The sequence below is a fragment of the Artibeus jamaicensis genome, unplaced genomic scaffold, assembly GCF_021234435.1.
Source record: "Artibeus jamaicensis isolate MK-2021 breed Jamaican fruit bat unplaced genomic scaffold, CSHL_Jam_final contig_452, whole genome shotgun sequence".
NCBI lineage: Eukaryota > Metazoa > Chordata > Mammalia > Chiroptera > Phyllostomidae > Artibeus > Artibeus jamaicensis.
The window spans coordinates 19,408,548-19,432,744 of NW_026521837.1; the positions used below are offsets into that span (position 1 = coordinate 19,408,548).

The 24,197-nt window shown below is 37.6% G+C and overlaps 1 protein-coding gene across 6 annotated transcripts in view; it reads right to left on the reverse strand.

Annotated features, from left to right (window-relative positions):
- Positions 1 to 1,086: 1,086 nt before the first annotated feature.
- CENPE (centromere protein E) overlaps positions 1,087 to 24,197 on the reverse strand; it is a 61,012-nt gene continuing 37,901 nt past the window's right edge. For 4 of the 6 annotated variants that reach the window (XM_037167926.2, XM_037167923.2, XM_037167924.2 and 1 more), the window contains 11 exons: positions 23,592 to 23,699; positions 21,199 to 21,417; positions 18,755 to 18,952; positions 17,750 to 17,953; positions 15,221 to 15,439; positions 10,834 to 11,019; positions 9,569 to 9,681; positions 7,992 to 8,089; positions 5,781 to 5,967; positions 4,196 to 4,449; positions 1,087 to 1,527 (listed from right to left, as the gene is read on the reverse strand). In XM_037167926.2, coding sequence (XP_037023821.2) covers positions 1,433 to 1,527; positions 4,196 to 4,449; positions 5,781 to 5,967; positions 7,992 to 8,089; positions 9,569 to 9,681; positions 10,834 to 11,019; positions 15,221 to 15,439; positions 17,750 to 17,953; positions 18,755 to 18,952; positions 21,199 to 21,417; positions 23,592 to 23,699 — 1,881 coding nt within the window. In that variant the 3' untranslated portion in view covers positions 1,087 to 1,432. The remainder of the gene's footprint in view (positions 1,528 to 4,195; positions 4,450 to 5,780; positions 5,968 to 7,991; positions 8,090 to 9,568; positions 9,682 to 10,833; positions 11,020 to 15,220; positions 15,440 to 17,749; positions 17,954 to 18,754; positions 18,953 to 21,198; positions 21,418 to 23,591; positions 23,700 to 24,197) is intronic. The other 2 variants (XM_037167925.2, XM_037167922.2) reach the window with 1 other exon arrangement.

Below are 24,197 nucleotides of genomic sequence, written 5' to 3' on the forward strand. Positions count from 1 at the left end.
GGTGGACGTCCACGTTCAAGAGTTAAGCGACTTTCTACTAGACTGGGTACCTGACGACTGGTTATAGTTTTACTGGCCTTAAGGTAATTTTTGTACCCAGATGTACTTCCCTACTACTTTGCATTACTGTTGTTCAGCAGAGGGGAGAACACGGTGAAGAATCAGATCCGCAGCCCCGTTACCGCGTCCCGTTCGGGGAAGGGTGGAAAGGAGAAACACCCCTGAGGTACAGGCCCTCCTGGGGGAGAGGCTTTTAGGAAGAGACAGTTGCTCCTTAGCCCTAGGGAATTCCTGACACGATGCTAACGGCAAGTATCCAGTGCGCAGACTGAAAATGAAAGCTGGGATGCCGTTCATAATTTCTTCTTAAGTGAGTCTTATCAAAAAGCCAAGAATGCCTTGAAATGACCAACCCTGTTCTGAACTTTTTGTAACTTCCTGTTTTATGTGATTTTTCAGGCATGTGATATAAAATGTCAGATTCTCTCTAAAAACAGTTCTTGACCTCTGACAGAGTTATAGGGCCCCTTGAGAATATGATAAATATGAACCTGAGTATCCCGGGAAAACGAGTCCACACAGAAGGCGACACAATTTTCCCAGGGGTTGTAGACTGCAGGAGGCCCATTCGTAGCCGCCTTATTCATGTGGGGCCCCGGGGTTAGAACAGTGAACTTTGATAGAAACTCTGGTGCTGTTTCCTCATGTCTACAATGAAAGGGTAAACTATATGATATATGAAGTTCTTTTGGCTGAGCATGGAGTACCACAGAGCACAAGTTTCAATAACAAACTAACCAGTTCTGAGTGTCGTACAGTGTGTGTGTGTGTGGGGGGGCGGGACAGAAAAGAGCTTCTGTAGTGACTACAGCAAAGGAAGACTAAGACTAGAAAATGAAAGGTCAGGGTACTTGTTATCCTACAACTTAAACCCAGAAAGCACATGTGTATTTTCAGAGCAAAACTCTTATGTGTCACCAAACAAGAGAACCAACTCCACCCTGGGTACCCCCCTGAAGGACTATTAATAAACATTACAGGAGTTGTGATTCAGTACTAATGAAATATTTATTGAATGTTTAAGGTACTAAACAAGGAGTTATAATTCTCTTAAGTCACATGTTGATAAATTTACAGTAATAAAAATGGGTACAGTTTGATTAGAAATTTCCTTAATAACTTTATTCTTTAAAAAATATATAAATAAATATGACAGTTCAGCTTCTGAAGTATTACCACGTTCAAGACAACACTGCTATCGCCATTCTAAACGATGAGAATGCATTAATCTCCTGTCCTTTCACCTTCCAATTCTAGCGGCAAAATTAAAACTGAATTGAAATTGAGTGGACTGTAACATAATTGCCAGGGTTAGACACACAAAGTAACGACCAAGGAGTGCTGGGCCTCAGGAGGGCGACGGAGGAGGGTCCTACTGGATCTTGCACTCGGGCAGGTCTTTTTCTGGAAAGGTCTGACAAGAACCTGACCGAGGAACCACATTCTCTTCTCCAGCAGGTGGCTCTTCTGCGGAGAGAAAAAACAAACAAAAGCAATCTTATTAAAAATATATACAAAAACCAAATGCAGCTGGAAGTGCACAGGGTGTTAAGCTAGTAGAGACATGAAAAATGAAATGTGGCAACGTGACCACTGACTGCCTCAGCCCGGACACTCAGAAGGTGCATCACCAGAGATGGGCAAGTTCACACCTGTGTTCTCGGAAAATGAACTGCGTGAAGCACTACGTTGTACATAAAACCAAGAGGTGATGAAGTCTTATTTGAATTTATAAACTTGAGACACAAAGTAAACCAAACATGGATTGAGTCTGGCTTTTGTCCCATTTTTAGAAAAAAGATGGTGTGCTAAAATATTACGCATTTTAGAGAATATTTAGACATCTTTGGAAAACTTTTAGCCTTTAAAAGGACTTCAGCTGCATTTATTTAACAATATATATTCGAATTATTATATTTATAAAAGTACAGGTGACCTCTGAACAACAGGTTTGAACTGCACAGGAACACTTACGTGTGAATTTTTTTCAGTAAGTATGATAAATTATTTTCTCTTCCTTATGATTATCTTAACATTTGCTTTTCTCTAGCTTACTTTAAGAATACAGTATATAATACATATAAAATGGGTTAATTGACTCTTTACGTTACCAGTAAGGCTTCCAGTCCACACGTGGCTCTTGACAGCTGAATTTCTGGGGGAGCCTAAAGTTGCCCGTGGATTTTTGCATGTGTAGGGCAGTCAGCACCCCTGCCCCCCCAACCGTTCAAGGGTCAACGGTAAATCCAGCATAACTGGTCTTGCCAATTAAATTCTTGAGATAATTTAGAGTCCCTCTTATAATTAAAATGAAAGACAGACAGGTTTTTTTAGACTGATATTCTACTAATTAAGTTGGGAGTATGTCCTTTAATTGTGAACTGGTCAGTTTATGGATTTCTGCATTCCTCCAGCCTACTCTTCTGTTCATTTCACTGAAAAGTAGTACCAGGAGATCCACATATTGATAAACAGACTTAAACAGTTTTATTTGTGGTTGGATTAATTCATATTATGCCTGTGCCTCAGGCACTATCAACTAAAATAAAAATGGTGATTATAAACGTTTGTCAGTTTTTCAAAACTCTTCTAAAATGGTGTGTATGTATACAGCAATATTAGCTAACCGAAGGTCCTTAAATATTTGTTAAATAGTATTCCATGAAGGGGATGGTTAAAAGAAGTTTCTGAATGGTTTTGTGCTTTGCAATACTTCCAAGAGCACTTTTCAGACTGCTGGCTTGATCAAATTCTAATGTGTCGTTGATGAGAACTGACTAATGTCTTCTTTCTTTGGTCAGGGCTTTAAGCAACTTGGAAGGTGCCTTTCTTAGTGTACAATTTTGTTGCTTTAGACATCTACAGCTGCGTGTGTATGAGGGCATTTCAGACAGGCAGACACTGTCACCAAGAGCGCCACCGTGCACACCCGGAGCACTTGGTGGGAAAGAGTGCCAGCCACAGGACATGACAGAACCCCCTCACAAGGATCCCACCTGTGTGCAGCACCCTGCAGGGCTGGGCTGACCGCTGACACTGCCCACCGCCCCACTTCGTCCAGTTAGATGCCCAGCACTGCTGATTTCACTCCCAAATCTCTCCTGGCTACTTCTCTCCATCTCTGCTGCACCTGCCCAAGTCCACCCTACTGTCCCTCTTGTTTCGGCAACTGTTTCAAACTCTTGCTCTTACTATTTTGTTGGTTACCTCACACAGAAGGTAATGTTTTCAAAATGTTTAACTCATTATGTGCCCTTGCTGTTGCTTAAATATCTTTCAAAGACTCTCTCTACATGCTGTCAGGAAGAGGAAAGAATAAGTAAGAATTCCTTTGTATGGTCTACAAAGCCCCAGACCCTTGGCTCTTTCCTCCCTGGCTTCCCTGACTCCCCCACGCAGGCCTGTGGTCACCGTGCTCCGGCCACACCGGGTTCCGTGCCACCTTGTCCTGGCTCGGGCTGTCATGTTCGACCTGCCTGAAGGCTTCTCCCTCCCTTCTTTGCTAAGCTAATTCACATTCATCTCTTACACCTCAGTTCCCTTAATATTCCTGTAATAAAAACCCATCAGTAAGCCTGAAAGGCTTTTTTGCATTCTAGAATTTTACCTTTTTCTGACCACCTGATTATCAGCTGTGTTTCTGATTAGACTGTAAGCTCTGGTAGGGCAGGCACCATGTCTGCTTTTGCTCATCAGTGTACCATCGGGGTCTAATATGTGACACATAGTTGATCACAAAATTGGTTTTTGAATGAATGAATGAATAAGTAAATGATACAAGTCTATAATGCTATTGGGAATACTGGCCCATTGAATTGATGAGAACTAGTCTTTTTCAGTAGAAGTTGTGTTTAGAAGCTAATGTCTTTATGTCCGGGGAGAGTTGCTTCTCTCTCCTTGGGAAAAGCTTGAGGGTTTAAGGGGCAGACTAAAGCGCTCACTTGCGGTAGAAAGTGCCTGGACCTCAGTGCCGTGATTTGGAGAAACTCAGAAAGAGACAGCAAATGAAGTCCGTGCCCTGTCACTTGCTTGCCTAATTCTTTTCTCATCTAAACCTGCCCTTTGGGGACACACACTAACTTCCAGTTGGTCTACCCCTGATTTCCAAGTAACCATTACATACATATTCACCCACCTGGACAAAGGCCTAAACCCGAGTTATCAAAATAGCGAACTGGATGTGGGGATGGGAAAGACTTCGATCGGCTGTCAAAAAACCAAGACTTTGGAGATTCCTTTGGCACGGGGTCTTGCACATTCCGTTCCCTGCAATGCGAGGGCGTGCGCTGTCTCTTTTCAGAGGCCGTTACGGCCGCTTCTGGGGACTTTGGAGAACTCTCACAGGCTACTCCTTTGAGAACCTCACTGGAAAGATGACTGTTGCTTAAACTGGGAAGAGGTGGGGGGAAGAAAGGAGACTGTAAGACTGTTCATTTCCTGAAACACGCACATAAACACTAAAAACTATGGTAAGATAAACATAACACATAATCACTATTTTATCATATTTATATGCTAATGTTAACCCACTGCTTTGTTTGGTGTATCTCTACGGCCCAGAGAAGGAAACGAGGTCCCCATAAACGCAGGTAATCCTGTGAGCACGGAGTCCCGAGAAGAAAGCTCAGGGTGTGACCCGGGTTTTCAAGTAAACTAGGTACCTGGAGTGACTTCTCTACTGATGAACTTGTCCTTCTGGGCCAGTGGATCTTTAACGTGCCTTCGTTACTTTAAACTATGATGCTGTGTGATCTTACAGAACCCCACCAGCCTTTACCTGGTTCCTCCAGAGATGCGAGGGAAGCCATCCTAGAGACCCTGCTCTCCTTCCTTATCCCCCAAATTCATCTCCGTATTTTTATTCTCCCCCATCACCATTTTTCATTTTGTTTACTGGCCTGGACTATAACAAATAAGATTCCTAAGCTGGGTTCCCTTATGGTGCTCTGGACACCAGGCATGTTATCTGATCCTACAGGGCCCTGACTTAAAACCCTCCAGGGTAGGTGACCCTCCTGGCTTGTTAGGACACCACTCAAACTTCCTCAGATTGATCCATAAGGGCCTGTGGAACTTAGACCAGTTACCTGTGGCTCTTATCTTGCATTTGCCTCATTCTCCAAGCTCTCACCACAGCGGATGTCTTTCAGTCCACCCTCTGGTTCCTCTTCCTGACTCCCGGCCCAGAAGGCTGACCTGTCTCTCCTTTCACCTGGCCTACGTTGCACTGATTTTTTAGATCTCCTCATAGATCAGTCTCTTGATCACCACCCTTCCCCATGCTTAGATATAAGGTCTGGCCCCTCTGGTATACCCTTTCACAATGTTTCACTTGTTGTTTCTGTTGTTTAACAGCACTTATTACAAAGACGTGGTTATTTGTATAATTATTTGTTTAACACCTATCTTTCTTTTGCAGTATCATTAGTAGAGATTAGTGCAAGATTCTAACCCTCAGCAGAAGCCAAATAAGTTTATTAAAATTGTTTATAAAGTAAAAGGAAATAGGTTGTAACAGTGAACCTACGAAGTTCTCTTTTGAGCACAGACGTGTTGACTTTGGTATATGGACTTACACATTACATGAGCTGTAAAAATTACCCTTTTTATGTAAAGGGCTGCTAACTGCAAAAAATCCCCATTTGTATGTGCATATTATCATCCTCCCCCACGTGTACCAGCCATAAGCCTAATTTCTGTATCATGTAAACAGATCTTACCTCGACAGTTTACTCTTTTGCTTTATTAGCTGTTCATTTTGCTGCTTCAACTTAGAAATTTCCTTTTTCAGTCGTGCATATTCACTTTTCAAGATAAGAGCTTTGGTGCTTTGTACAATGCCACTGCCGCCTCCACAGGTCAGGGGCTTGTTGAGAGGCTGAGAATCATTATTCTCTTCTGATACCACTGTGGGGTCAAAAACACAGACAGGTGACGATTTTAATTATCTCTGAAGTTCAAAATAAAGGAAACAATCCTAAGTGCAGTAAGTCACCATAAATCCCCATGCATCTCAACTACCATCTTTCTGGAAACCATCCTTGAATTCCTCCTTCTACGGACTCCCAATCCTATTCCATCATCAACTCTAAATATTGCTAGAACCCTCTCGGCTACTCTCCACCCACCACTTCCGATTCCATAATCCTGCTAAGACCGTTCACCATGGATGCAGCAGCAGCAACCCCTCCAGTTAGAGCTTTCCTCCACTGACCGACCTTCCACACGTCAGTGGGAGCCCAGAAGCACTTCTTCCAACAGAGTGTGTGGGGGCTGCACCCCAGTCAGTGAGACTCCACTCAACACGTACTTGTTAACCAAACAAACCTCAGGATAGCATTAAAGCATATATTATCACATATTCTACACTATGTGCACAGAAAGTATTACAAGGAACTGTTTTGTAAATTTGAGGTAAAATTGCATAGAAATGTGAGGAGCTTCTAAAGTTGCATAGTCCACCAAATCACTGACGATTTACAAAACAGTACGGTGTGGTGAAGATACTCAATGTCCCTTTTCTTTTGAATTCAGACACACTGTGTATCTGAAAGTTACTTACAAATCAAGAACCATCATCATGGCCCTAATGTAACAACAAAGAGTCCTTGGTTCAATTTCTATTCCTTGAAGTTTTCCAGGTAGGAGCTGCAACAGACACTAGGGATGGTCAAACTAAGTATGGACTTGGCAAATCTTTAACACTATCTCTAATTTCTGTTTTGAATAAGTAGACAATACACACAAATATCATCCTAGGTTTGCTTGCCATTTAGAATTTTAAGTGTGCTTTCACACACCGCTTTTAGTGTGATGCTTACAACAAAGCACACATTTGCTAGGAGGTCAAGTGTGGTCCCATGATTTCTCAGCCATTCAGGGAGGGCAACCCCTGACTTTTAGATCGATGCCTGTTCTGTAACACAAAACTGCCCCTGTTCAGCACTCTCTCTCGGAAGAGGACACACAGGAAGTAGAGATAGGGAAAAAGATATAGTTTGAGGAATGTACTTGCAGAAATTTGATCATTAGATTTGAGAACTATACTTAAGATAAATTTTAAAGAGTTTACAAGTAAGCACCAAACTCTCTATTTTTAGTATTAGGAACAAGTAGGATGTTTACTTATTTGTACTGTGCACTGATTATCATATTTTGCTATGTATAATCCATACCTTTTTTTTGCCCAAAAATTTTAAAAGATTTTATTTATTTATCTTTAGAGGGGAAGGGAAGGAGAGAGGGAGAGAAATATCAATGTGTGGTGGCCTCTCGTGTGTCCCCTGCTGGGAACTGGCCTGCAACCCAGGCACGTGCCCCGACTGGGAATCGAACCTCGATCCTTTTGTTTGCAGGCCCGCACTCAATCCACTGAGCTACACCAGTCAGAGCTTGCCCAAATTTTTGAAGAAGAAATAAGGATGTGCGTTGTACCTGGGTGTAATCACTACACACCATGGCTAGAATAATGGGTATAATAATCCCATGTATAATGCTCACTAAAACATGGGTGAACATTATACATGGGTGACCATTTAACACGGCTAAATATGGGGTGTTTTTACTATGCATATTGTTAAAATTCTATTAAGATGTGTTTGGATTTTTATTGAGAAGGGTATTTCTACTTTGATAGGTACATCATTCTTTTATAGTACTGTGGGTATCTTCACTATGTAAAGATCTGATAATTCAAAGGTAAAATTCCTATTTTTCAAGAATCTATAATGGCTGACATTATAGTAAAACTAAGGAGCTGTCACAGGATAAATATAACTGCAATGAATTCATTTTAGAAGTAGTTTTTATGAATTAGTGATGAACCTAAGTTCATTCTTGACTGTCCCATGTATCAAGTAGTCCTCAAAACACAGAAGTGCAGTGAGAAGCAAAATGGACAGGATCTGGAAATCCCAACATTTGCTACTTACTTGAGGTGTCTTGGGCTTGTTGATTTCTTCTAAGATTTTCTCTCAATACCCTTATAACTTCTTTTTGATATTCTACAGTGGCTTTTGTAGAAGCAATTCTAATAAAAACAACAATAGGAATATGTAAAAGCCCAGCAACTAACTTTTAAAGGAAGACTACACAGGACTGTTGCCAAGAATTCTCTGTAAGAGACATCACACTGACATAATATCCGTAAGTAGCAGTGGGTAAGTAGCAGCCTGCATGACATCCTCCCTTGTACCATGCACTTTGTAGCTATAACAACGCCACATTTGAAGTATGTTTGGTTGTGGTGTCAATATTAGCATCAAGAAACCAATTCTTCTGAAATTTCTGGAAGCTCCATAGCTATTAATTGGACACTGAGCAAAATCATGTTTGAAGGCACCATAAAATAACTGGGCCGTTACCACAAGGTTTTAGAAAGATCTCAAGGATATGACAATTACCAGAACCTGAAAGTGAAAGGCAGCTTCCTTTCTACACTGTCAGGAGAGCCAGCCCTGGGTGCAGCCCTGGTTTAAGGTGATACAGTAAAAAGTAAAATTCTGCTCATTATTCCCCTCTAGAAAGATACACTATGAACTGTGGGCTTAAGCATTAATCAGTAATAATAAACGATAAGACTTTCTGCCTTTCTTAGGGATGGGAAGTATCCGCTGATTCTGTTTTATAAGTAAAATTGTTTTTATAATGAAGAACTCAGTATGGATTAAGTTACATTAAAACCAACAGTCTTATCAATGGAAGTCTGGTTAGAATGCATAAAGATTCACAGGGCTTACTTCTGATCAAAATTGGGTATCACTATTAAATGTTTATTAAGGATTTATAGGATGAATAAAGTGTTGGAACCAGAAGGAATCTTAAGAAATCCTCTATACAAACCTACCCTTTTATTGATTATGTCTGTGAGGAGCAGAGAGATTAGACAACTTGCATATGTGATATATTAATAAATAGCAACACTGTATTTCTAAATCAGTTTCTCTGACTCTGTTTAATGTGCTTTTCATTATGGTATACCACAGAAAACTTTAGGCATGCTATTATGTATAGTGCTATATATAAATAAATCAATGAAAAACATGCTCTTGGGCACGAGGTACTATAATTTCAAAGGAATTACAGGGTGTGGCAAAAGTAGGTTTACAGTTGTATGTGAAACAGCTTATTCTTGTATTTTTGTGAATTACTGTATTATTTTCCACATAAACAACTGTAAAACTAACTTTTGCCCCACCCTATATAATCTTTACACAAAAACATAAAATGTTAAGCATAAAAAGGCCGCTGTAAACTTTTATATCTGATTAAGCAAGAAGCATCCAAAGACACAGTGTGTTACAATTGATCAGAATTGTGCTTACTTAAAAAAATCTTTGCATTTGTAATGAGAGTTTAATAAATTTAAAATCTGTGGCTGTTTGTACTTACTTTAAGAAAGCAATAACAATATTCTCAGATATTTTTAAAACTTAACCAATGAAAAGAAATATATTATTAGTAAGAAAACTTAAGCTATTAGTCATGTTCAGTTAAGGCAAGGACATACTCCTTCTCAAACTCCTTGGCAGTTTTCATCTTCTCTAGGTCTATTTTCACCAGCTTCATTTTGAGATCTTCAATTTCTTCTTTATAGGGTTTTGTTCCTAAAGCAACTTTGTCCTAAATTTTTTAGAGAAAAAAACAATATTGGAGCAGTTTCAAAGAATTGTGACTGTTTTTATTTGGTAGAAACATTTTAAATTGGTAAACTCTAGATATTTAAAAAGTAGGAAAGGCAAATTTTAATGCTAAATAAATAACAAATAGATATTTGATGTGAAATATATTTGAAGCTATAAGAAACTAACATGTAATTAGAGAACATATAAATTTTATTTCTTAAAACAAATTCTTTTCCCAATTAAAAATGATAAAATGAAACAAAAAGGTTGAAGGTAATAAAATGGATAAATAAAGGTAATCAGAAAAATGAAATAAAAACATGTCAGAATAACAACATAAAACTAGAACTGAATTAAAGGCATAAAGTATTATGCAGCATATTGGGGATATTTTATATGCAAACATGGTTCACTCCAGTGACATAAATATATCTACTTTCCACTCAGAAAAAAATTATTCACATATAAATATATACACACATAATTCTTTTTTTAATGAATAATGTCTCATCAAATAAATGTTCAGTAGTGAAAAGAGAAGGCATTCTTGACTTTCTAATTTTAAGAGGAAGGACAAGGCACTTAGGGTCAGATTCAAGTAGCAGAAATGTGAGATGCGGCTGGGGCTAAATCAGAAGGGAGTGGTAAGGATGAGATGCATGAGAGTGTGATGTGCAATGACATTCAAGTTGAAAAACACTGAAATGCCTGTTATTTCTATAAGGAAACAGGCCAGATTCGGCCCATAGGCTACCACCTACAGGGTGGGACTCAATAACAAGGGCATCAAATAGAAAAAAAATAAAGAAGAATTTTAAAATATATTTATCCAATAAGGAGTGTTACATATTTAGATAAGAAGTATTTAAAAAAATGAACATACATCTTAAACTATAAAGAATAGTACCTCTCTGTCTTTTAAAAATTATTTGTCTAGAAAGATAAAAAAATCATTATTTTGTATGATAATATACTCCTGCATTTCACTTCTAAGTTGTCAATTGCTTTTTCAAAGCTTGAATACTGAACAGGACACATACATAGCTAATAGAAAGTTGGGTAAAAGATTAGATTTTTCAAATGATCTGCTAAATTCAGTAAAAGAAAAAAAACAACCCCTTTTATTTATAAAATAAGTTTGTGAAGTTACCTCAAGTACTTGGATCATTTCTTTTGACTTTTCAAGGCACTTATTTGATTCATTAACTTGATCTTGAAGTTTTGCTACTACATCATTAGTCATTTCAAGTTCTTTCTGCATCTTTATAATCTTGTCTTCCTTATGCATAGCACTTTCTTTAGCTTCACGTAATGAAGTTTCCAGCTCTTCAATTTTCTGTCAAAAAAAGGACAGATATATAAGGTCTGCCATGAAGACAGAATCATATTATGTAGGTTTAAGACAAAGATGATCATATAGAGATATTAATTTTTGACAAATTGCATTAGCAAAAGGTAGAAGAGAAGCCAAATCTCATACAATTTAAACACATATTATTTCTTTATTTAGAAGCTGATGATTTTTGGACTAAAAATGCTCAGATTTTACATTATATTTAGTGTTTATTTTATTTACTGGTTGGCACAGTAAAGTCCTAAGCATACTAAATTTTCATTCACATTTTAAATTAACATTAAAGAAAGTATATTTGTTAATTGCTCCTCTAAAGTAATACATGTATCGCTCCCTTTATTGTCATTATCTAGATTTCCAACTGAAAAACACAAGCATGTGGAAAAATTCAACTGCATAAAATGTTGGCTGTTTCCCTACCACAGACCCCAATCAATGACTATTAAACACTTTCAAGTGTTCTCCCAGAAACTTTCTGTGTATCTACGCATACATAAAGACACAATTTACAAAAATAGTCAGTCATACATATAATAGAAACATACTAAACATATACTACTACATCTTTTTTATAACTTGATAATATACTTTTCTGAACTTTCCATTACCAACACATACAGACAGCTTACATTTTTATTTTCATACATATATATATCCTGTTTCATGGAAATACCATAAATTAGTTAACTCATCACCTAGTGGTGAACATTTAGGTTATTTTCTGGTTTTTTACAAGTACAAAAGTACCTGAATTTGTTCACATTTATAAGATCATTCTCATCTACACACATGCAGATTGTCCTGGAGAATGTCTGCTTCTTTTGGCCCACACAGAATTTATTCTGGTTCAATGAGTAAGGTAGGAATCCAGACCTATTTTCTGCCAGATGGCTGTCTGGTTGTTCTGAATCAAATCCCGAGTAGATCACCCTTTCCCCACTGAGTCGAAGGTTATCGTGACCATGTATTAAACGCACTGCTGAACTCCCCATGCTGTTCCACTGCTCTGTTAGCCTATTCCTGCATTGTAACCAAAATACTCTACGCCGCTCTAATTTGGCTTAAGTACCAAACTAAAAGTATATATTTTATTACTGGTGGGGTATTTTTCCTGGGGTAACTGAAGATGGAATTTCCTTCTTCTTCTTTATGTTATGTTTTGGTAGATAAGTTTCATATTTCCACTATTTTTATATCTACCAGTTGACTAAAGTCTGTTGTGATCAGCAAATTAATAAACTATATACTCAGGTTCTTCTAGTTTCCAGTGGTAATTATTAAACTAGTGGTTAATGACTTATTGTAAGTATTTATTATGGTAAAAATGACAAATATAATTTACTCTTGGTTCCCACTACTCATTTTGTAGGCTAACAACATAAAATAGCAACATAAAATAGTTTGCTTTATAGGTTCCCAAATGAGGGAGGTTAATAAAGTGACTGAATGGCCCTGCCAGGCAGGGCACTGGCCCGAAAACTCTTGCTGGACCAATTCCTGGTCAGGGCAGGCGACTGGGTTGTGGGTTCGGTCCCTGGCTGGGGCACATGTGAGAGACAGTCTCTCCCACAATGATGTTTCCCACCCTCTCTGTCTTCCTCTCTATCCCTGTTTCTAAAAATAAATAAATAAAATCTTTAATATGAATAAAGTAAGTGGATTATTCAAATAAGTACAAATTTTTGAACACAGGTTAATCTGTATAACAAATCTATTATATTTTTGATTATAATATTAACCAATATTAAAAGCATAAATACTAATTGGAAAAACTGAAGTTGGTCTTTCCCTCTAAGCTAGTTCTATATACAGACACAGTTTAATAAAAAGTCAAACACTTGAGGAAATTTATAACGTAGGGTAATAACACCTTACATGGCACATATAGTCATTATTTAAATTAAGCTATGAGGACTTCCAGAGAAGATGGAGGTGTAGGTAGACACGTTTTGCCTCCTCATACAACCACAAAAAGAAATTACAACTAAATCTCAAAACGAATAACAGCCACAACTGTCAGAAAATTGAGCTGTATGGAAGACCGATACCCAAGGATTTAAAGAAGCCACACTCATCCAGATGGGTAAAAGGGGCGGAGATGAGGCGGAGAGGTGAGGAAATGCAGTATGGTGCATAGAGGTAAAACGGGCATGGCAGTACTGCATCACGTGCGGTGGATAAAAATTGGAAGGGGTACCTTGGGAGCGAGTAACCCCCACCCTAAGCCAGATCACACGGCCCAGGTGTGATCACACAGCACGGGGTTCTTGTGCTGGGCAGATAAATCCCCATAACTTCAAGATGTAAAAACCAGTGGCAGTTGGGAAGGTGGAAGAAACTGCTGAATTTTCAGGCAACCTCGCTCTAAGGGCTCCCAAGGTCTTAAAGTGTACACAAACACACTCGCTCTGGGATTCAATACCAGGGCAACAGCTGGAAGGATGCCAGTCGCATACGGGGAGTGGGTAAAGTGACTGGAAATGGGGCGAGTGCTGGAAAACCTCCAGAAGCCAGGCAGTGGCACAGTCCTCTCTGCGAGTCCCCCCACACAGAGCCACAGAACAGTGAAGTGGGTTGCTTGCCCTGGAGATTACCTAAGACTCTGCCCCACACAATTTATGGTGTGTTTTCTACAACAGGACATTCTGCTAAGAAGGAGTCAAAGCAGTTCTACCTAATACACAGAAACAAACACCCGGATGCTGCCAAATTGAGGAGACAAAGAAATATGGGCCAAATGAAAGAATAGAACAAGATCCCAGAAAAAGAACTAAACAAAACAGAGATAGTCAACCAATCACAGGTAGAGTTCAAAACACTGCTGACCAGGATATTCAAATAACTCATAGAGTAGGGCAACAACATAAAGGAAAACATGAAGGTTATACTAAGTGAAATAAAGAAAAATCTACAGGGAACCAACAGTGAAGGGGAAGAAGATGGGATGCAAATCAATGATTTGGAACACAAGGAAGAAATAAACATTCAACCAGAACAGCAAGAGGAAACAAGAATTTTAAAAAATGAGGATAGTATAGGAAGACTCTGGGGCATCTCCAAATGTGCTAACATCCAAATCATAGGAGTGCCAGAAAGAAAAAAGAAAAAGCAAGAAATCGAAAACTTATTTGAAAAATAATGAAAGAAAACTTCCCTAATTTGGTGAAGGAAATAGACATATAAATCCAGGAAGTACAGAGAGTCCCAAACAAGTTGGACCCAAAGAGGAACACACCAAGATGCATGTGACTCAAGTAGACAAAGAATAAAGATAAAGAGATAATCTTTAAAAAGCAGTAAGAGAAAAGAGTTACCTACAAAGGAATTGATTTCTCAAAAGAAACTTTGCAGGCAAGAAGGGATTGGCAAGAAGTATTCAAAGTCATGAAAGGCAAGGACTACACCCAAGATTACTCTATCCAGCAAAGCTATCATTTAGAATGTAAGGGCAGATAAAGATAAAGTACTTCCCAGATAAAGTCAAGTTAAAGGAGTTCATCATCACTAAGCCCTTATTATATGAAATGTTAAAGGAACTTATCTAAGAAAAAGAAGATCAAAACTATGAACATTAAAAATAACAAATTCAGAACAACAACTGAATCTAAACAAATTAACTAAACAAACAATAAGAACAAGAACAGAATTAAAGGTTTGGAGATCATTTGGAGAGTTATCAGCTGGGAGATATGGGGGAAAATGTACAGGGATTAAAAAGTATAATTGGTAGCTACAGAATAAACAGGAGTATGTTAAGAACAGTACAGGAAATAAAGAAGCCAAAGAACTTATATGCATGACCCTTGGACATGAACTAAGGGGGTACAGTGGGAAGAAATGAGGGTACTGGGTGAGGGGGCCAAAGGAGGAAAAATTGGGACTAATATAATAACATAATCAATAATATACACTTAAAAATTAAGCTATTAGTTACTTGTTGTATAATCTGAAGGGAAGACCTTATAAAATATCTAGCTTAATCTAATTGAGTGATAGTCACAACAGAACTCTATTTAAAAAACAAAGCCCATCACACATACACATACACACTCACATGCACAGATAATCCATGTTCTTCAATTAATACATTCAATACTATAATTCTGCTCCGAATGTTATATAAGATACATTTTTAACTCTGTTATTAAGGTGAAACTTGTAAAAATATTTAAAAATCACATACATCTGTAATTTGTTGTTTGGCTCTTGATGTAACATGAAGATTCTTATAGTCTTGTGTAGTAGGATTAGCAAGGGCACCAGGTGTCTGAGAGATCTCCAAAGTTTGGTAGTTTTTGAACAGTTTTTCATTTTCCTCTTTCATTGATTTCAGGTCATGCTCCCATTCTTTGGCTAAGTTGGCACTTCTTTGCTCAAACTCTGTTGATTCATTCACTATAGCCTATTGAATAGTAAAACCACAAATACATACTTTACATGTTAAAGTAATACATGCTAAAAAACACTGAAAAATACTAAAACTCTAGGATAAGGTATATGTTGAAATTCAGTTTTAGAACATTCTAGAACAGTATGTGAACAACATAAAAGAATGTGAACATTCTTTATGGTGCACTGGTTCCTGAAATTTCAGCTGATGTTGGATGTTGGTGAGGAGAGTGAAAGGAGAATAAGGACTGGAGAGGATTCAAACTGATTTGGAAGATGATAATCTTGTTCCTAGATCAGTACAAACATACGAAAAGGAATTTACAGGTTTTTGGAGGTTAAAGTCTTTACATGTTATGGCTCATTACAAAACATTAACTGACATCTAATAGCAGAGCACACCCAGTATATTTAAAAACAATCAATTTTCCTGTTTCATTCCATTATAAGAAAAAGAATTCATTGACTTTTAATAATTAATCTGAAAATTTTATATATCTGTGCAGTGAATTACAATCAATACTGTCTTTTACATCAGAAGGATAACTAAGTCAGAAATTACTTATGTCATCCTTTTACTTCCTAATTCCTGTAGGATATTCTTTTTGTTCTCATCACAAATGGCCTATTGGTCTTCAACTTGCTTCCTGGCTTTATGGTCATCCTATCAGACTTGGACCCTAAGTTAGTTGTATTCTTGCTGGCACCTTGGACTCTCCGTGTTTCTGGACTAATTTTAACAGTGACTAAAATAAACATAATATACTAATCAGGTGGTAATTATAGAATATAGGCTGTACTAACCAACTCATAGAAGATTCATGTTTTAAAGGTTTCCTTACAAGTATTTTATAGACATCAGTAGTTGCAGTTCCCTTAACCAGGGGATGACCCTGACCACAAGAACTGGGTATCAGCGGCTCATTTCAGAAGCAGCATGCTGCTTGCATGTCCTCTTCCCAGATATCAGCAGTAGAACTGCAGATGGAGCAATGAAACTACTGGATGATGCTCGCAGGAAGTAACATTGAAACCACCCCAGGGAAGAGCTGAGAAACTTCACATCACCAGAAATTCGTTAGTCCCCTCTTTCCGTGGTTCCCTAAAGAACTAGCCAGGACACCTGAGATGCTAAGATGGGCTTTAAGATGGGCGTCACCCAATTTCCAGGTGGCTGGTACCTGAATAAAACCACTTTCCTTTACATCAGCACCTGCCTCTCCAGTACTGGCTTTCAAAGCATTCGGTTCCCTATTGACCTCACACCATACAGTTACCAATTCTTACTGTCAGAATGATGAAAGAAGCTAAGTACCCATGCTGATCCACATGGTAGAAATCCCTGCTTTCCAGATACAACTAGACTCTCAATAGTATAAGAAGATTATATGGAGTTTATCAGAATTATATGGACTTTACCTTATCTAAACATGGTTTTTATTTTTTTCTCTATTGATTGTAGACTTATTTTTTAAAGTCCATTTACTATTTTGCTTGCTCCGGGTATTCAACAAATTAGATTAACTATCCATTAAACAAGATCTATATTTCAATGTGATTTAAGTATAGTTTCCAAATGAAATCAAAGTGTTAGGAAAGAACTACCCAAACACATGAAATAAACCAATCTTACAAACTGTACACTCCAGCTGCCTTTGTTCCAACTGTATATATAAGAAGCAACTTTCTGATTACTACATATTTTATCAGACATAAAGTGGAGATTACTTCAGAAAGCAAAATTAATATTCTGATCAGTGAAAAGTGCAACACATTAATAAACTGATCTTAAGCAATGCTGCTTCTTATGAATCTGTCTACTAGGGCCAATTGCCTTGGGAACAATGACACAAACCACATTTCTGAACATCAAGTTGAAGGCCAGTGCATATGATAGTGACCCACTGAGCTGAAAAGCATACAAGACCTTACTAAAGTAGCTCGCCAGGCTTGTCTGGCTGTACCATCATGACTCCTGCGTCACCTTGTCTAAGGCTGCTCTTATGGAAAAGGATCAATTCCTGAAGAAGCAGTGAGAAATGAAAAAGGAGAGTGGTAAGAAGATTCAAGATTTCCCGAGTGGAAACTGATTATTACATAGCCATGTTTTTGTTATCCTCTTTACAAGTATAAAGTGATATACTTAAGTGGCTTAAGGAAGCATAATATGTTAGAGGAAGTTGTTAGTTTTTTCACAAAGCATATATGAATAAATGAAACAGTTAAAATCCAGTTGCTCTAAGTCCCTTTAAGAATGAAGTAGAAAAATTAAAACAAACAACCACAAAAAGAATGCAGTAGCGTAATAAAAATTTCTACTTACAATTATTCTGTTATTATAGAATTTATTCACTTGAAAAACCCTATCATTTTCTTTCTGGATGCCACTTTTGAGCTCTTCTGTATCAAAATGTGTCTTTAACCACTCTTCCAAAAACTGGGTCATTTCTTTCCTATTACTTAGCACTTGTTGAAATTCAGTCTTTATGCTGTGGAAGTCACTTTCTGAAAAATCTTTGAGAATTTCCTGTGTTAAAAAATAAGTATTGAATTGTATGAACATAGAGAAGTTTTTATCTAAACATCATACAATTATAAAAAGAGGAAAATTCCTTACTGAACTCTCATTCTTAATATTTTTGAAGTAAATACAGATGTAGTTATTCTAATTAGAGATAAAATTATAATTTAAAGCTTTATTCTAGTTATTTGAATAATAAAGTTTTTGGCAGTATAGGCTATGTAACACAGGCCTACAAATTCTGCCTGTTAGAATTAAAATCTAAAAAACTATAAACCTGACTAATAATTACAATATATGACATGCTTCTGGATGTAACTTTTCTGTGCATACAGCAGGCCTTTCAGGAGTGTTAGGAATGAGATGCTAACCATACAACTCTGGTTGACAACAGGACATGACATGTGGAACTGCCACAATAAAAATGTTTCTGACCCTTATAAGAAGTTTTCAAAGGCATTTAGAAACTTATTCTGCGGTTCCATGAATTCCCACTTGCTGATAAGAAGTACATTTTTCTGTATTCATGGATTCTGAAAGAAGGCCACTCCATTACTTGGCACTCTTTACATCTGGCCAGCTATTATTTGTTTACGTATTTGTGTATGTATGTATGTATGTTTATTGGGGTTATACTGTTTAATAAAATTAAATAGGTTTCAGGTACACAAGTCTACAAGATATCATCTATATGCAGCTTATTTTTAATGTTTGGTAAATGAAAATGCCTCTAGTAACAGGAAAAGGTACCTTTCTACTTGATAAAAAGGCTTACAATCTAATTAAGTTCATTTAAAAAAATTATACCTCGATATGTAGATCCACCTTCTGGCTCAATCTGAGGTCCCTTAATTCTCTGGATGGAACATCATAATCTTGTGGAAGGTGCTGAAGTTTAACCAGCAATTCATTTTGCTTTTCCACTTCATCAATAAAAACCATTTCAAATTTATTTATGGATTCGTGTTGTTCTTTCTTTATCATTATAACATTGCTTAACACATACTTGCAGAGAAACAAACAAATTGGGAAATTAAACTTAGAGAATATTTTAAACATTTAAGACAAGGACTAATGGTGTGATATCATGTTATTTACCTAAATCCTCTGATAAGTGAGGAAAAAGGAAAGAGCCTCTCTCTATTCCCAACTCAGCATCTTGGAAGAGTAATTTCTGGTTCCTGATTTCCAGCACCCTATAGGATGAACATCCGCATGGATGTACTAAAAATACCTCAGATTCAATGTTTAAAATGTGACATGATCTCCCCCCATTAAAAACCCAACTTTTTTTATTGTCCTCAATCAACCAGTTTCCTCAGCTACATACCTGATACTCATTTTCAACATCCTCTTCTGCTTGTCTTGGTTCAGTAACCAATATGGGTGTGCCATGACTCAAGACTACTTGTCAAGCATATTTAGATGTTTGACTTCAAGGTGACAATAATTTGTCAAGGTGACAATGCTATATGTTCCATGGACTTCATTATAAATACCGGATATGTGATTGTCAGGATTCGTGAAAGACTGTCAGAACCTGAGGGGCAATTTAATGAGGTAGGGCAGAAAACCTGCTCCCTATTTCCTCAACTTCTACTGTTCCTTAACCTCTTATTACTTGGCCTCTTCCTTAACCACTCAACTAAAACTGCTCTGACAAAGGCCACCAATGAACTCTATTATTATCAAATTGAGAAGATCTCTTCAGTCCCTATTCTGGCTGTCTAAATTATTTGTCATTTTAATAAACAGAGCCTAGCAGCCATTTCTGCACAGGGGCTTCTCATGCAAATTGCACTTTTCACAAAGAAGCCTGCACTGAACGGCCCGTCCTCACTATTTCTGCTGGCTGAGCCAGCCCTTATAAAGTAGTTTCTGAAATCCTATTTCAACCATTAGGACTGAGGCTTTCCCCATCCAGTCAGAACTGTGCAACTCTGGCCAATCAGAGCAGCTGTAATCTGAGCAATCAGAACAGTGCTTTTTGGAATAACCAAGCTGAGAATTTGGAGCACTTAATTTGCATGAGGACAGACCAATCAGGGTTCAGGGGCAGGGACTTCTGCCTATATAAGCCAGCTCCCCTCTAAAGAGCACGCTCTCCTTTTCCACTTAAGACTGAAGTTGGTGTCTCCTTGGCTGAGCTTAAGAGTAGAGCTGTCTAGTTGGAGAGGGGCCTGATTCCAGGGCCACCTGGCCCCAGAACTTTCCTACAAGCATTGTGTTTTCACAGTTGTGCTCTATGACAATTGAGCTATTCACAGCTGTGCTGTTTTCATCACTAGGTTATATCACAACTGAGCTTTTCTGTACCGGATAAAGTTTCCTTCACCACACCCCAAATTGGAGATTCCTGTTGGTGTTGAATTGGCACCAGTGACCACCAGCTGACAAAGCCTTCTGAGTTTCTCTTCTTGGATGTTCCATCATAGGTATGTCTGCCTCAAAACATCTCACAGTAAACACCTGATTTCTCCTCCTGCTTCATCACTCTTCCTTTTTTCCACAAATTTCTATTTCCACTACCCAGAAACTTGGCAAGGCCCAAATCCTGGAAAGCAATCTAAACTTCTCTCCCTTACTCCACTATCAATCACATGGACTGATTATTTTAAGCTTCTAAATACCTCTTTAACTTCTTTCATCCTTTCTGTCCCTACTCATCCTTCCCTGGTAATATAGTCACCCACGTGATTTCATCCAGACAACTGTAACTGCCTCTTCTCTCTCTGCCACTAGGCTTGTCCTGTGCAAACTCATCTGTTCTTTATCTGAGTTTGTGAAATATCAACAATGGCAATCTGATCATGTTACTGCCACCACTTAAAACAACTATCCAGTGGCTCCCCACCATTTGCAAAATGAACTCCATCGAAGCTTTATTGCCTGAGTCTGTCTTCAGCTAGTCTATCTTCTTTAACTTTTTTTCTAGTATGTCATATAATCTGCACATGCTTCTATCACTGCACTTACTATTATCTGTCTATATATCCAGCTCACTCACTAGAAATATTTGAGAGTTATCCATACCTGTCCCCCGAGTACCTTAACACAGTGTCTAGGCCCATAGGCAGAGCTCAGGTTTTGTTGAATTATCAGGTCCTGGGTGCATTGAAAATGTTGCACATGAAATTCTTAGACCCACACAATCTTTCATTCAGTCAGCAGTTGCAAAGCAGCATGCTATACTGAAGTGTGTAAGCAAAATTTATTGCAATAGTTACAAAGACATTAGTAAAGGGTGTTACCTTAAGATTCTTCATGACTCGGTAGAATTCCATGGAACACCTCTGGTTTACAGTGAGAAGTTTATGAATCTGTTTCGTCTGCGGATACGGAAGTGACAGGGTTGCTTTTATTTTAATTGAAAGCTCCTTTTGGGTTTCAATCTCCTTCTCCAATTCAACAGACAGTCTATTTAGGAATTCATATTGATTATCCATCTCTGAGTATTTCTTCAGAAGCTCCTAAAGAATATTAGAATTCATTCAATTTAACAAATGATTCTAATTTAACAACAAATAGTTCTATCCTTAATATTCTAACAAAACTTATACTTTAACGTTTTCTGTTGGAGAATAATAAATTAAGAATATTGTGTTAAAAAAAGGGAAACAGATACTATTGATTTCAGAATATAGAAATGACATACAATCATTGTGAAAATTAAAAAAATTAAACAAATATAAAAAAACCAGAAATAACCATTTTTGTCATTTTGATATTTTTTCCAGTCTTTTGAACATCCATGATTTGAATTGGCATTCACACAGTCTGAAGGAAAATTTGAGTGAATTCAACCTAGTATGTACTGTAGCTCACGGCTGAATGCTGCCTTATGTTTACAAGAGGCAGTGTAAGTTAGCAGATAAAACAACTGAGTAAGAATCAAAATGCTATTTGCTAGATACAGCCTCTTCACACCTTTCTGGACAAATAGAAAGGTGTGAAGAGGCTATATTTGTCTACTTGTTAGAAAATCTGAGTTTCTAGCTTTTCACAGAGTTCAGGTCTAGCTCTGCTCCTTCCTGATGGGGGAAATCATCCAGACATTTCCTCAACCACAAAATAAAGACCACAATAATTGCCACAAAGTCTACAAGATGAATCAAGTAAAATATTTCATACTATCTATATCTGTATCTATGTAATCTATAAAATATACGCACATTATATGTTAAAGGAAATAAAATTATAGTCATAAAAATACTTCTATATCCAAGTTTTAAACTTAGATTTGGTTTTAAATCCCAATTCTACCAATTTATTTGCCTGTAAAACTACTAAAAGACCTTGGAAAACTACTAAACTTCCTTTCTCAACGTCAGTTTATAAATGGAACAATAAACCCCATTTCATAAAATGAAGCACCAAATATAATGCCTGCCATGTGGTAGACACTCAATAAGCCTGGACCCATCAGCTCAAATGACTGGAAGCAACGCAGGTGACCCAGTGGTCTGAGTATAAGTGGAGAAACACTCTAGGTTCAAGTTGATACAATCACAAAATAAATAACATTTAGTTTAGGCTGTTTTGATATTAATGAGCTCCTTTTCATAATTTAAAGAAAAGCTAGCTAGATGTTCATTAATTTGGGATGTTGGAGAGGGGATTCCTGCCTTTGACCTTAAGATAAATCACATTATGGTAGGGAGAAGTCATTCACTTACACTTTTAATAGATATGTATAGAAAGTTGACTTCTGTTAGGAACATGCTAAACACAAAAGTCTTTAGGGATCTTGCATTCTAATACGGGTGAGAGGGAATCTTGCTGGTTTTACCCTCAACATACAGATTCCAAACAAAACACCTCTCACTGCTTCCTCTGCTACCTCCTGGGCTGAGCCACCATCCTTTTGCCTGGATTACAAATGGTCTTCCTGCTTTCCACTCTATTTTCAACACAACAGTTAGAGTCATCCCTTTAAAATTTAAGTCAGATCATGTCTCTGATCATGAAAAATGGTCAAAACTCTGCAACGGATCTCTGTCTTCTTCAGAGTAAAATCCAAAGTTCCCACAGCTGCCTCCTCCCCATTAGCTCTCTGACCTCATTTCTTACCAGGTTTCTCCCTTCATGGTGTTCCTGGAACCCATACTCCAAGCTCCCCACAGGAGCTCAGTATGTTCCCCCTGCCAATGCTACCTGTCCTGCAGATACCTGTATGGCTTGAACCTTCACCTCTTTCAGGTATTTGCTCAAATATCATCTTTCCAATTCCCAGTGCATATCTGCACTAGGAAGTTTAGAAACATATTGAGTATTATCATTTCATTCTGCAGAAGTTCCTCTGATTCTGCAGACCAACTATTTTTAACCTTTTTCATCTCATGGCACTCATAAACTAATTACTAAAATTCTGTGGCACACCAAAAAGAATTTTACATTGTTTGCTGATCTGACAAAACAAATAGGTGTAACTTTGATTAATTCATACCAGATAGATGGCTATTGTTGTGGTGGCTGTTGTCAATTTTTCATTTGACAATCTAAGGGCAAAGAGGTCCGTGCCCCTGACTAAACAATCAGGTATCACATGTTTTAAAAATCCTTGTGGCGCGCCATGTGACAATCACTGCCCATAGACCTTTAACAGGCACAGTATTGATTTGTAATTTTAACAGAGGGCACTTACTTTTATCCGAAAGCACTTTTTTCTTAGGCTTTCTGTAGGGTACTGTTTTCCATCACACAGTAACTTTTTTTCATATTTTACTACCTCTCTGTCGTTCTGTTGAGCCTGCTTTGACACAAAGGAAAAAATAAAGCTTCAGTCATAACTACATTCACAGGTAATGTCTACTTATATTTTTTCAATTGCATACTGTATATAAAGTTTTAATAGTGGAATTAAATATTATACTTGTAATTCAAAAGCAATGTTAAAAATGGTCAGAAAAAGAATAATAGTACCACTAAGTCTTGTGGTGAGTGACCTCAATTCATTAGGAAACAAAAAATACAGAACCGCGTACTTTTTGCAGATAGAATTTGTTCCTGTAAGCTTCATAGTGTCAAATTAGATTTTAGATTTATCTCTGGTGCCTACTCTTCCAAGTCTCTGAATAAGAATCACTGCTGCCAACTACGCATACTAGCAAAACCATCTGTACTATCTGTGGTGTTCTGAGCCCTACTAACATCTTCTTCCTAGCTTTTTGACAGAAAACTCATATCCTCTTGACATTTTTATTTCTGTAAAATAAAAAAAATATTTTCTCCCTTTTATCTGGTTCATTAT